The 14765-nt window shown below is 40.3% G+C and overlaps 2 protein-coding genes across 2 annotated transcripts; both read right to left on the bottom strand.

Annotated features, from left to right (window-relative positions):
• Positions 1–1046: 1046 nt before the first annotated feature.
• Positions 1047–7385, bottom strand: LOC115454222 (thioredoxin domain-containing protein 9). The gene is made up of 6 exons (XM_037447172.1): positions 7219–7385; positions 5541–5610; positions 5011–5110; positions 3733–3934; positions 2152–2287; positions 1047–1230 (listed from the first exon to the last, which is right to left on the bottom strand). The coding sequence occupies exons 2-6, from the start codon at positions 5603–5605 to the stop codon at positions 1095–1097; spliced, it is 639 nt and encodes a 212-aa protein (XP_037303069.1). The 5' UTR covers positions 5606–5610; positions 7219–7385; the 3' UTR covers positions 1047–1094.
• Positions 7386–11810: 4425 nt separating this feature from the next.
• On the bottom strand, positions 11811–13657 carry LOC119193518. Its single transcript, XM_037447132.1, has one exon. The coding sequence runs from the start codon at positions 13605–13607 to the stop codon at positions 11811–11813; it is 1797 nt and encodes a 598-aa protein (XP_037303029.1). The 5' UTR covers positions 13608–13657.
• Between the last annotated feature and the right edge of the window lie 1108 nt (positions 13658–14765).

The raw sequence follows: 14765 nt of genomic DNA, 5'->3' as shown, positions 1-14765 counted from the left end.
GAAAAAATAGGATAAGTATATGAGGGTAATTTAGATTCCTTCTATGCTTGTTCTAGTTCTGAGAATAGAATAGTCGCCGCGTGACATATCTTCTGCCAGCCGAGCAGCCGAATACTTCCGGAAACGCCCGATGTCATCGCCTAGGATAGCGGCGCGTAACAAGTATTAATTCTATGCTTGTTCTTGTTCTAAGGTCGGCTCATACATTTGTGACGCCATTTTTTAACAGTTTTTTTTTGACAGCATTTATCAGCAAGCCGTGATGTCCATTAGTATTTTTCTATACTTGTACGAAGTCTAACATGTTTATGAGTTTGCAAACCGATAATCGATATCAGTAATTCATCGATTATCAGTCTCTCTTTATATGTTACCTGTCAACTAGTGTTGCAGAACCATAGTTTGACTATCGATGGTTGACCTCGAAAGTATTCAGGATATCGATTGTACTATCGATGGTATCGCCTATGTCGATACTATCGATAAAATCGATAGCTCTCGTATAATCGATGATAATACATAAAGTAACGATGGTATCACCATGATGATTTTGCCAAAACCTATCAATATAGCAATACTATCGAAAAATTAATATCGATATTACAAAACCATCGATACTATCGATTGAATCGATAGGTTATCAGGCAGACTATCGATATGCAACACTACTGTCAACTGTTACCTTCCATTAACGGTGAAGGAAATCTTGAAGAAACCTCCATACCTGAGAATTTCTCGCTAAGAATTTCGAGGGTATGTAAAGTCTGCCCGCACAACAAGACACTACCACAACCTTGTTCATTCAAGAAGCCAAGCATTATACACTGACCAGCAAAATAAGAAACCTTAAATTGCCCCACTTATTGCTTTAAAATGATTTAATAATAATAATATCAGCCCTGTATTATATACTCGCCCACTGGCACGGGCCTCCTCTACTACTGAGGGATTAGGCCTTAGTCCACCACGCTGTAATGATTGGTAGACTTCACACACCTTCGAAATTTCTGAATTGGAAAAATGAATTGTCAGTACAAAAAATTAGCTCCATATTTTAACATAGTTTTTATATTTATAACACTGTAAGCAACTCATTAATCGCTAAGCTCCAAGTCTGAATCCGAATCGTACGTGGTTCCTCTGATGGTCTTCTTGCTTTGAACGTTGATCGTCTTCTTGCGGTCCTCGGGAGGGACCAAGAGATCGCCCGAGTATTCAATCACTCCCGACCTGAAAGCAGTTGTTATAGATCAGTGTCGGACCACCGTCAGCAAAATGTCTTGTTTCATTTAGTAACGCAATGTCCCAATGACCTGGTATAATAATAATAATAATATCAGCCCTGTATTATATACTTGCCCACTGCTGAGCACAGGCCTCCTCTACTACTGAGAGGGATTAGGCCTTAGTCCACCACGCTGTAGTGCGGATTGGTAGACTTCACACACCTTCGAAATTCCTATAGAGAACTTCTCGGATGTGCAGGTTTCCTCACGATGTTTTCCTTCGCCGTTAAAACGAACGATAAATTCACAAAGAATACACACATGATTTTTTAGAAAAGTCAGAGGTGTGTGCCCTTGGGTTTAGAACCTGCGGACATTCGTCTCGGTAGTCCGTTCCACACCCAACTAGGCTATCGCCGCTTTTTACTGACCTTTTTTTTTAATGACCTTGTATATACAGGGTCATTTTGACATTGCATTACTAAATGAAACCACATACTTAACTAGTTAAAAGTAATACTTTACAATAAGTTACTTGAGCCGAAGATGTAAAGTAAAAATTTGTATGTTTCGAGCAAAATAAATATTAATAAAAAGTAATTTTCATTTTATGCGCCCTAATGGCACTACTACTACTATAAGAGAATTCGTCGCGACAACATACTTGCAGTCATAAATATACACACACACACACACACACACACACGCCATACTCGCCCTAAACTATAAAATGATCACAAATTCAGGAAACTACAATCAGGATTTTTGATGGAAACATTAGTTATTAATGGATGATTTTTGGCACAACGTCAGCAAAAGGTAAAGACCAATATGTGATTTCATCCAGTAACGCAAAGTCAAAATGAACAAGTAAAAAAAAAAAAAAAAAAAAAAAAAAAAAAAATAAAAAATTTACAAATGTTACCTCGCGATCCTCCATTCCATCATCTCTGTGCTGTAGTCATCTCTGTTGCCGAGATCAGTGAAGCCAACAATGAAGTCTTTGGTCTTATTCTCTTTCACCAAACCGATTGTGGGTATCACACGGATTTTCAGACGACCTGCGGATCAAATAATCATCTATATATATATAATAATGAATTCCTATTTCCCTTGGTCACGCCATCACGCGTGAACGGCTGGACCGATTTCACTATTATTTTTTGTTGTGTTTGTTATTGTCAGGAGAAGGCTCTTATGAAAGAAAAAATACAAAAAAATTGCGCGGAAAATAAGGAAATTTAAGAAATTGAAATATTAATTTTATATAACTGTCAATTGTTTGAAATAACTGTCAGCGATTGACAGAATGCGCGCTGCAAATTCATAGTTAAGACGGGACAACGTCTGTCGCGTCAACTAGTATAACATATTAATTAATTTAGATTTGACTTCATATTCTTTGTGAATTGCCGCTTACTTTTTGTTTTATACTTAATTGTTTTTCAATTTCAAATTAATGATAGTTGCCCCACATTGTCGCATTGGAATACTTTTGTAATGACTGTGTGTGAGAAAAATAAATAAAAAAACAGTTAAAGAAAACATCGTTAGGTAACAAGGTGAAATCCTAACACTCAGTTCTCAAACATGTACACAATGAAGCACTTCATTTGTTTTAACTTCTTATATTATAGGCACTAAAACCTATGTACTACAGTCCACAATCCTACCTCCTACCTATGTTATCAATGCTAAAGTTTGTGAGGATGTACGTATGTTTGTTCCTCTTTCACGAAAAAACTACTGAACGGATTTGGATGAAACTTTACAGTGATATTGGTTATACATCAGAATAACACACAGGCTACAGTTTATAATGATTTGTGTAATTCGGTCCAACATTGACTTTTTTCATAATTCAATAAGATCAGTTAAAATGGCTATTATAGATTCCATTATATCAATGCCTTAGATTTATAATATTATATTTTACTTAAGCGTTTAAATTGTACCTTTTGATATTTTCATTCAATTTTGTATATTAACTGTTTAGTATTTATTTCATTTCCTTCTTTTGTATCCACTGTCTTCTTTATGTGCTAAATGTCGGTGGAAACTTTATAGGATTGTGTGTTACCTATTTTATCTAGTTTATATGTGTACTATTGTTCTGTTTGTCTCCTTAATAAATTAAATAAATAATATAACGATACATATCAAATAAGTCCGAAAAAAATTGCTATCTTGGCGTACGCTGCCTAAACCGTTGGAGTTAGACAAAGATGATGTACCGTAGGATTGTTGTCTTAAATAGTTCTAAATAAAAGTCCGCGACTGCATATACCTTTATATATACCTTTTATGTGGAAGCCACTATGACCAAAATAGTGAGCCATAAATATAATTAAATCGGATAATTTTTTTAGGCGGTATTTCATCCCTAAACCTCCTTCACGCGTGCAAAGCCGCGAGCAAAACCTAGAATATTTGCAAGTCCGATCAATGGCTTAACACTCTGCCTACCCCTGAAAAATGAAGAACGCTTGATGCTATTTACACTCACCAGTGAGGAACGGCGCCCTCTCCACATCTAGTTTAACGAACCGGCACTCTACATGCTTAGCAGCCAAGGTCTTCAAATGCATGTCCACAATGCGACAGCGCGGCGAATCGTTCTTGTAGAAGTGGCACACGACATTCTCGCTCTTATTGCAAACGGTGAAGAACTCTTTTTCACCGTCAATCTCTGTGTATTCGCCGTGACCCTGCAGGAAAGAAATAAGAATGATCGAAATCCTGTTTGATTTTGAGGAGTCCCGTGCTGCATCTTCGGAGTTCAAGGTCAAAGGAAACGAAATGGTGTTAAAAATAGCATTATTAACATGTAAGGGGCCGTTCAAGTACGTAGTACAATAAGTATAGTAATAAGTAAGTAAGTAAGTAATTATGTAATGCAATTGTTGAAGATTTTTGACCCCCCCCCCCCCGCGCGTAACGTTTTCCTGTAAGCCCCCTCCCTTCAAAAGTTATGTAACTCTAAAGTGTTATTTTTTTTTAAATATTCACTATTAGTTTACGCAAAATACCGGAAAGTCGCTAAAACTTTGATATTATTTTAAAATAAAAAAAATGTTACATAACGCTTTGTACGGGAAACCCCCCTCCCGCCCCTGTAACGCATCATACATGAACGGCCCCTTAGTAATTTAAAGCTAAATTGGATTTAACACAAAAACAATAATTGAAATAAAAAAAAAAAAACAGGAGTTATGGCGATATTTTACAGTATAATTTTCCCCCGACGTTTCGAAGACTGCAGCCTTCATGGTCACGAGAAACGGAGGTGTTGTTCATCCGAAAAGTCAGTTACAATATCTACCTACATTATACAATAGGGGACCGGCCTATGCTTGATTTCGTACATTATTCTATATGTAATGGTTAATAATACGAAAAAGAAACCCGGTTGCGAAAACTGCATAAAAATTGGTTAAAAAATGAGCGAGTGATTAATATTTCAAATATTACTATGTGCCGAAATGGGAATATCGCTTCATCTCTTTCTTTCGCACGCGTCGTAATGCCCGATGACGTCACACGTGGGTATTGCGCCTCGTTTCTGTTTCTTGTTACTTACCCCTTCAACCGAAATTGAAAGACATAACTTGTGGATTTTTTACCGGATTTTAATAATTCTTTCTGTGTTGTAATTTATATTATGTAAATATTTGATAATAATAAAGAACAAAAATTAGCCCGGTCCCCTATTGCTGCAAAAGCTGTTGCCGGTCCGATCTACGCAGAATGCATCATGATATACTTAGTATATTTATGTACTCACATTGGCCAGCCATTCATGTTTCTGTTTGGCGCGTTTCTTCATCTCTGCAATACGCTGTTGTCTGATCGCTTCCAAGTCGGTGCTGTCTAAGGTCTCAAGCCTGTAAACACATATAATGAATGAGTCCTTCCTATAATGATTTCCTATGTTTACGCGAATGTTAGACATTCAAATTAAACTATTTTTCGGATTTTATCACCGACCTCCCGTGACCACGTAGGCTGCAAAGTCTTCGAAACGTCTGAAGAAAACTACAATATACAAAACCGCGATAAAATCCGAAAAATAGTTTAATTTTATAGTTCCTCCTTGCCGAATTTCGGCCACGGCAGCCAAACTCCAGGAGATATTATAGTGCACGAGTGCGCAATACACAAGCACTCTCTGTTCCTACTCATAGTCCGGTGAGACATGACCGGAGAGAGATCAGGACCAACGGCTTTACGTGCTTACGGGGCTATCACACCGCCAGCTTCCTGACTCCGAGCTGCGACTGAGTAATTTTTAAGTGAGAAAAATCCTGTGTTTACCTTTCCAGCTCTTGGTCGAGCTGCCTCTCCACAGTCTGCGCAACCTGCTGCAGGACTTGCTCCATGATATCTGGAAGTAACATGATAACCTCATAAATGCGTTTATGTTATGATGGAAATATTTTTGTTACCGTATTTCATGGCCAAAGGTGACACCATCAGCACTACATATTACACCAATCAATATTTATAAAACAATAAGGTACAGCATCTGATATGTGTGCTACTAATAGGTGAACACAGCATTTACCACTAACATATTGAATTAAAATCTAAAACATAATAATAGGTAGTAGAAAAGAAAATTATAAAGTACAAAAAATATGAAATCAATGAGTAATAATTATATACTAAATAATTTGTCTATAAACACTATTGTAAACAATGTCATACAATTGGTAACAGAAAAGATTTATGAGAATATCTTGTTGACTAAATTTAAAAAAAGTTTTTTGAAATTTTCTGTAAAGGAACCTGGCACAACATATAGGCACTAATATACATAAATGCGGTCGGCAAATCATTCTAATGCTCATAAGATTCTACATAAATGCAATTGGGTTATATTTATTCTTAGCCACTGATCAACACCATCCATATTTATGCATCACCAAAATTAAAAAAATACTTCATCTGCCGTCATATCTGACACAAAAAAAATCTCATTATCCCTAAAAAAACAGAACCAAATCATAAGTTAAGTTGATTCCTAATTCTAGTTGTCAATAGAAACAATTTAATATTTTTAATAGAACTTCATTTCATTAAATCAGTTAACACAATAAAATACCAAATAACATAAAAGATCGGCTGCTAAATATTTTTAACAAGAAATTAATAAGGAGGTGTTTGTGCCCGCGAACCACACATCGGGTCAACTTGTGCGCACCGCTATGTCACAGTGTGTAATGTGTCATCACAAATTGATTTAACAAAGCTTTATATGACACACCATGTGGCTGAATGTTTTTGAATTTATAAATTTTATTACCATGCTATTTTGTATCTACATTCAATGCATAAATAATATTCTGATTCTGTCTGTTTATCCTTTCACAGCAGAGCCACTAAACCAATTTTGAGGAGAGAAGTGTGATGTGTATTTTGCGAATTACATCTGGTAGCCACAAGTTAAAGCTAGTATTATATTAGAATATTTTTTTAGTCAGGCAATGCTATGCGTGGGTGTTTCTAGAAAACTGAACCTTATTAATTTCTAACTAAGCCGTTCAAGAAACTAAGCTAAGTTCTTTCTGTTATATGCTTGGAAAATATGTCGCTCTGACCTCACATTAAAGGGTTGAGAGGTAGATGGCGTATTTTCAGAGTTAAATGTTTTATTTTTCTTTATCACGTTCCTAATACCTGTCTTCATATCCAATAATAATTTCGGCCAGCATTTAAAGGCTACAAGTATATTGCTTGACAGCAGTAACAGACAGAACTCACATTCAACACTAACATTTGTTAATTCAATAACATTTTGTATATTCTTTATTGAACCAAACCTTATGTTAAACTTACATTTTCAATAATGTTGCACACTGAATTATATTTCTATAACTTTCATTAGTCTTAAAAGAACAATGTACGTATTTGGACATATTTTTTTTATGTCAAGTACGATGACCTCACTATCACACATGGTTTTCCAAATTGAGATATTACAAAAACTTACCTGTTTACGCCACCGGTAATAACCGCAACAAATATAAATTGCTCTAAATTTATAATAAATCTCAATTATCAATTGATATATTGCGTACAAATCTTGACATAATTTTTTTTATTAGCACAAAACAAATGCCGAAATATTTACGCAGAACTGTCAACTGTCAATTGTTTGTCTCTGCTCAAAAACTTATAGATGCGTTGCAAAAGAAATTTTACCGTAGAGCCTTATTAGGAAATATTAATTAAATATTATTAAATTTCTTTTATAAAATATAATATTGGAAGCAAAAACAATTAATATATAGAATTTCAATGCTATCTAGTAATATTTCTTATTTTTATTTTGTTCTGTGTCTATGCTCTTGGGTCAAGGTTCTTTATTTTTGAACTATAGGTTTATAATTGAACAGAAGTTATGAAGATAAAAATATATTAGTCCTCATCACTGTATTGTCCAAGAAACATTCCGTAATTGGTATAATAAAAAGTATATTTTCAGGGCGTCGCGTCGATGTTCGTTGAGATTTTGTGTACTAAAGAATGAGACACTTTTTGAGCATTTGCTAAATTGAATTATAATTTTATGAACTCTCTTTTATTTAAGATGTTATGTTATTTGGCAAAAAATAATCATTGTGCTCGAGTCTTTTGATTGGTATCTTAAAATTACAGGTGGTTTTTTATCATATAATGGGTTCAATTCCGGCTTCAGACAGGCGACTATTCAAAAATATTTGAATCAAGTTTAAAATATTTTTAAAATCAAAAAGATGTCTTTCTATAAAATTTTCTATCCACGATATTTAAGATACTTTGCCAAAACGTAAGATAGCCGTGAGACGCCCCCCTGTATTACTAGCTTGAACTATGATATATGCTGCATTTTTTTAAAGAGATTTTAAGTATATGTAGGTAATTTGTGTTAGATAGTACAATTTAATTTGTTTAGAAAAACAGCGCAACGTGTTTTGGGTAAATTGGGAACTTAAATAAAATAGGTACCTAGGTACTCAATTATTATATTGCTCCATACCCCTTGAGCTGATGAATCCCTTTTCCATTCTTAATCTAACGATTAAAACAAAGAATATTACTTACATGCATTCATTATCTGAAAACTAAAGGCTCCGAACAATGTCATAAGATTAGAAAAAGGCTTCTATTTCTAATATTTATATTAAAGATAATTCACAATACATAAGTATATTTTTTATCACCAAAAACTTTAGGTTTTTAAAATTAAATGTAAGTGTGACGCCTATTCATAAACAATAGCAATATTACGCAGAAAGTATAATTATCAGGCTCCTGTTAGTCTACTGATTATAAATATATTTTTTATTGATATATTTAAACATCGTGAGGAAACCTGCATACTTGAGAAATTCTCTATAGGAATTTTCGTGGGTGTGTGAAGTCTACCAATCCGCACTACAGCGTGGTGGACTAAGGCCTAATCCCTCTCAGTAGTGGAGGAGGCCCGTGCCCAACAGTGGGACAGTATATAATACAGGGCTGATATTATCTTATCTTATATATTTAAATTAAGTAAATCTTAGAATGCCATTAACAGAACTGTTAGTATCAAGCTATAATTTATATCCGCCCGGATCACGATCAGCGTAGATAAGGTGCAAACCCACCCTAGTGGCCCATGTTAGTGTCGCGTTCCGGAATCAGCCTATATTCGGTTGTAACAGACCCGAATAATTGTGTGGACTGGCGACGGTTAATTTCTAGTCAGTGGGCACCTTCGTAAAATCCATTCCGCTTACCATCAGGTAAAGTGGGATGATTGCTGTGTTCTTAGAAAAAAAACAACTTCTATACTGTTGTTAAGCAGCTATTGTCGCTTGGGTGTGTGCTTTGAGTGCCTCGTCGGGGCGGGGAAATAATGCCAAAAAAACACTGAATAACTAATATGATTTTATATCACTATAGCATTAAGTACTACTATAAACAAAAAAACAACAGTGTAGGCTTAAGCGTACGAGTCGCGCCCGCGCGCGCTTCCACCCCGGGAGAGAGTTATTCGGGCACTGGGGGTGCGCGGAGCGATGAACGTGGGCGCAAACCGTAGGCTTTTGAGCGGGGTGCGAGGGGTGGCGCGAAGGGTGGTGGCGCGTGATGCCGCTGTATACTATGGCGGCGCGCTACAGCCTCCTCCTCCAAGTCACGGCTACGTCTCGGACGGGACTTGGCATCAACTTTCAGGGGCCGGCCCCTCTTACGGCGCGAAACCAATTCTCCCTTAGCTAGATAAGGCGTCAGGGAGCTGACATGGTACTTCCCTAGCAGAACCCCATCTCTATCTTCAATTTCATAAGACGTAGGGCTCACGAGTCTGCGTACGCGATAAGGACCCTCACGCCGAGGACCGAATTTCGCCGTGTAACCCTGTGCACAAGAACTGAGCCGATGGCTCTCCAATAATATAAGATCGCCCATCTGATAACGGGGACCTTCACGACGACTCTTGTCAGCCGTGGCTTTGCGACGTTCCTGCTGCTGCCGTACTCTTGCGGCAAGCCTTGGCAAAAGTGTAGCAAACTTCTTTAAATAGGGAGTGATTTGTGGAACGAACTTTTCTTGCTCAATCACTCGGCCCAAATCACAACTCACTTCAATGGGAGACCGCAGCTCTCGCGCGAAGTTAAGAAAGGAGGCCGTTTGGCCTGTACCCTGGTTATAGGAGGTGTTCAATACAAATCGTACCGCTGGCAATGCACCGACCCAGTTGCGGTCTTCGGGTCCTACCATCATAGCCAACGCTTGTTTCAGGTCACGATTCTTTCGTTCAGCTGGGTTGGCCTCGGGGTGATAAGCAGGTGTTAAGCTCTGCTTTACGCCGAGCACAAATAACGCTTTCTGCATTACAGCTGACACAAACTGCGTACCATTGTCACTGATGATTCGGCGCGGAAGCCCGTAACGAAGAAATATTTCTTCAACCAGAATCTTCGCACATGTCTCTGATTTAGCATCCTTGAGTGGAAATAGCTCCACCCACCTAGTAGCTGTATCTTCTACTAAAAAGATCCAACGCTCGCCTTGCGGACCTTCAGGGAGAGGACCAAATAGATCCATAGCTAGAACTTCGAACCTTTGATGCAAAGCTGGAACTTGCAGTAACCCAGGAGGTTTTTGGTTATGAGGCTTATACTTCTGGCATACCTCACATCGTCTAACGTATTCCTTGACAACACGTTTCATGTTCGGGAAATAAAATCGGTTATTCACGCGGTGCAAAGTCCTTTCGACGCCGAGGTGACCTGCAGTAGGTGCGTCGTGAAGCTCGCGTAAAATTTCATCCTGCATGGCCACGGGAACCACTAGTTTAGGATCGTCGATTTTGTCAGAGCTCATTAGCTCGCCACACAACACCTTGGTCCATATAAAAACCACGATCCGTCCAATGTGCGGATGCGTCCGAATTTCCTTCTTCAAAATCCTTAATAATTTTGCATACCTCTGCATCGCTTAGTTGGGCGGCACGGAGCTCTTCCGCTGTCTTGCGTGGCATATCTACTGCCACCGGACAAAATGCACAGGCATTATCGAACCCAGGGGGTCGACTTAAAGTGTCCGCTACCACGTTCACTTTCCCAGGTGTATACTCAATATTCAAATTATAGGGCTGTATCTTCATGGCCCATCGAGCTAAGCGACCACTCGGGGTCTTTATGGACAGCAACCATTTCAATGGTTGGTGGTCTGTAACCACCCTAACTTCAACACCTTCCAAATAACACCGGAATTTATCTAACGCCCACACAACTGCGAGTGCCTCCCGCTCCGTGGTGTGGTAATTACGTTCCGCGGATGTTAACCTGCTCGCGTATTCAACTGGTCGCTCGTCCTTATCATTGGACCCTTGCATCAAAGCGGCTCCAATTGCGTATGCGCTCGCATCTGTTCGCAGGATAAAAGGTGAATTAAAGTCCGGTTGACGAAGGATGGGGCTCGACGGGAGACGCAACTTTAGCTCTTCAAAGGCGTTATGCTCGCTCTCTCCCCACTTCCAATGTTGGTCCTTCTTCGTCAAATTTGTTAGACACCGCGCTACGTCTGAGAACTGCGGAATAAATTTCCGGAACCAAGCGCAGGTCTGTAAAAATGTCTTGAGCTCCTTTAGATTCGATGGAGGCTTCATGTCCATCACGGCTTTTACCTTATCCGGATCTGGTTCTATTCCGGCTGGGGAGATTACATGGCCTAGGTATGTTAGGCGCTCCCTGCCAAAGATACACTTTTCGCGATTCGCCTTAAGGTTGAAAAGCCTCAAGCGGTCAAACACTTGTTGTAGGTGAGTAAGATGTGTCGGCAGGTCATCTGATATGATCAAAATATCGTCCAGGTAACAAACTACTGTCATATCCTTAAGGCCACTGCGGAAGCGGTCAATTAACCGCTGGAACGTCGACGGGGCGTTGCGCAACCCGAAAGGCATCCGTCGGAAACGAAACGTTCCAAAAGGAGAGACAAAGGCCGTTTTATCCCTGTCCTCCGGCGCAACCTCAATCTGCCAGTAACCAGACTTAAGATCTATAGTTGACATCACGCTGTTGCATTTCGTTGATTGTATCAACTCGTCTATCAAGGGAAGTGGATATTTATCCGCGCGGGTGATGTGGTTGAGTTTCCTGTAGTCGACACAGAACCTAACGGTCCCGTCCTTTTAGGTACTAGTACTACTGGAGAGGTCCATTCAGAGTCCGCCTCTTCTATGATTCCCTCTTGTAGCATCTTGTCAATTTCTTTCTTCAGAATATTCTTTTTCGCAGGCGTAACGCGATAGGGGGGAACGGATATCGGGGGGTGATCACCTGTGTCTATACGATGAACCGCGAAAGAAGTAGCGGCTCCCCCTGGCTCGAAAATGTCCCTATTGTTGTCTAGGACATTCGAAAGTTGAATGCGTTCTTCAACAGTTAAGCGCGTCGCTTCGTCCTCGCGTAATAAGTCTACCGTAGAGCAGGCGATACGCGTCCCTACGTCTTCATATTCTAATGGAAATGACCCCGGTTTATCTCGCAATGACCAAATATCCCTACGAAAATCTAGTACCATACCAGCATCCCTAACGAAATTAATACCTAATAATGATTCCGTCGCGCCTGGGAGTACCACAAATTGTGTTGGTACCACCACCCCTTGCACAGTAACGTCAACCAATGCTGTTTCTACAATATTGCTATTGGTGACACCGTTGGCGAATTTAAAATCATAATGAACTTTGTGAAACACATGATTATTTTTACATAAAAAGTTTCTTAAACTATCACTCGCGATCGACTGTTTAGCACCGGTATCGACGAGTAGCCGTGCGTACTCTCCGTACATTCCGACACGCATTACGGGACGACTTCGCGGTTGACACGTCGCCGACACTGCAGCTACAGCTTGAAAGGGCATAGCGCTCGATGTAGACGATGCTCGACAAGTCGTACAGTTCGCACGTATGACGCCTGGCGCGCCACAACCAAAGCACACGAGTGACGAAACCGACGGCGGCGATGACGTGCCGTCCGTTGCCTTGGTTTGGTTCCGTTCGCGCAACCGGGAGCAGTCGGCCTTTTCGTGGCCGTACTTCTTGCAGTACCCACATAACGACCGGGATTTTGCCTTAACCGTAGAAGTGGATGGACTTGCCGATTTCTGGGGAATGGCTGGGGACAGCTTATCACCAGCATCTGTCTTGCGCTGTCTCGGACGACCCTCTTCAAACAGGTCTTCCAGGCGACGAGCCTGGGATAACAATTCAGCATATGATTTGAAACCACTTCGGGGAATTTTCTCCCTTATTCTGGTACTCAATAGCCCGTAAACCATATCAAGTTGTACGTCTTCTTTTAAACTACCAGGTGGCAGCTGGGCTATCAGGGCTCTCACCCTGCATATAAACATATCTGTAGTCTCGTCTCCTTGTTCTTTGGAGAAAATCTCTCTATAAATTCTGTGAGGCGGGAGACGCGGTCCATAAGTTTGCTTCAGTAGGTCAATAGCGTTCGACCAACTATCGATCGAAGCTTTCACACCTTGCCACCAGGTCGCAGCCAACCCGGTGAAAAGCATCGGTAGTCCACGCAGGGCAATGCTGTCGTCCATGCTGACGCACTCCTTGTAAACTTCGATAGCGTCAATAAACGCTACAACGTCGCTCTCCTTAGCGCCGTCGAACCGCGCCGTGCACTTGGCAAAGTTGCCCTGGGAAAGCGCAGGCGATGGTGAAGCACAAGTAGCCGCAGCCGCAGGTGATTGCATTTGAAGCAACTGAACAAGTCGCAGCAGTTGCTGCTCCGTCATCACGATAGATGTACTAGACGATGAAGGCGCGCTGCCGTCAACAAACGGCGCGCGGCTTGCCGACGGCGATTCATTCGCGGCGGCCATATTATTATTATTCGATTCCGCGCTCGATTCGGTAATGTCCGTATGACTTCGCGTGCGCGGCATCGTACACCCACTAGTATTATTTGAATACAGTTCAAAAGTTCGTCAGATAATAGCGTAATAGTCTGAGCTACTTTAACACACTTGAACACAGACGAATTGTCTATTTGTATCGTTCAGCAACACAAACACGTTCAATGTACACAACTGCGTAATAATGTTTGTAAAATGAGTATAATATAGTGTACTTATCGTCCCTTAGCCGACGTAGTAGGTATACTCGCCGCGCGGACTCGTCGTGGCCGCGAAGTGGCGCGCGCGGCGGCACCTTTGATGTCGCGTCTCGCGCGCGATCGCTTTGCAACTCGCGGTCACGTAGGCCACTTGTAGGCCGTTAATAAGCACAAACACTATCACAGTCATACACAGGGGTTTCCTAGCTCACACACTACACTAATAACTGAGTTTTAAACACAACTTATGTTCGAAGCCGAACGTTGGGCAGCCAAATTGTCGCTTGGGTGTGTGCTTTGAGTGCCTCGTCGGGGCGGGGAAATAATGCCAAAAAAAACACTGAATAACTAATATGATTTTATATCACTATAGCATTAAGTACTACTATAAACAAAAAAACAACAGTGTAGGCTTAAGCGTACGAGTCGCGCCCGCGCGCGCCTTCCCCCGGGAGAGAGTTATTCGGGCACTGGGGGTGCGCGGAGCGATGAACGTGGGCGCAAACCGTAGGCTTTTGAGCGGGGTGCGAGGGGTGGCGCGAAGGGTGGTGGCGCGTGATGCCGCTGTATACTATGGCGGCGCGCTACACTATAAACAATCTTTAAGACTTTTCGATAGATACAAGATACCTAAATACTATCACTACCTATTCTTTTAACTGTAGTAAAAAAATAGCTTTAATATTTTATTTTTTTTTACTCAACTTCTGATGGAAAAGGCCAAGTGAATTTAAATATCGATAATATCCACACATAACATCAATTTCAACTACATATTATGGATATTGGAAATGCATTTTGTTCATTAGGCATATACATTTTATTGAGCGTCGGATTTTTATGGATTATAATACAATTCAAATTATATTCAAAGTTATGCATAGACAATTTTTTATAGTCTTTCTATATTATGCACTTCTATGTT

This window comes from Manduca sexta, unplaced genomic scaffold (assembly GCF_014839805.1).
Source record: "Manduca sexta isolate Smith_Timp_Sample1 unplaced genomic scaffold, JHU_Msex_v1.0 HiC_scaffold_63, whole genome shotgun sequence".
Taxonomy (NCBI): domain Eukaryota; kingdom Metazoa; phylum Arthropoda; class Insecta; order Lepidoptera; family Sphingidae; genus Manduca; species Manduca sexta.
The sequence above is the reverse complement of the archived record's forward strand: the minus strand, read 5'-3'. Positions and strand labels throughout refer to the sequence as shown.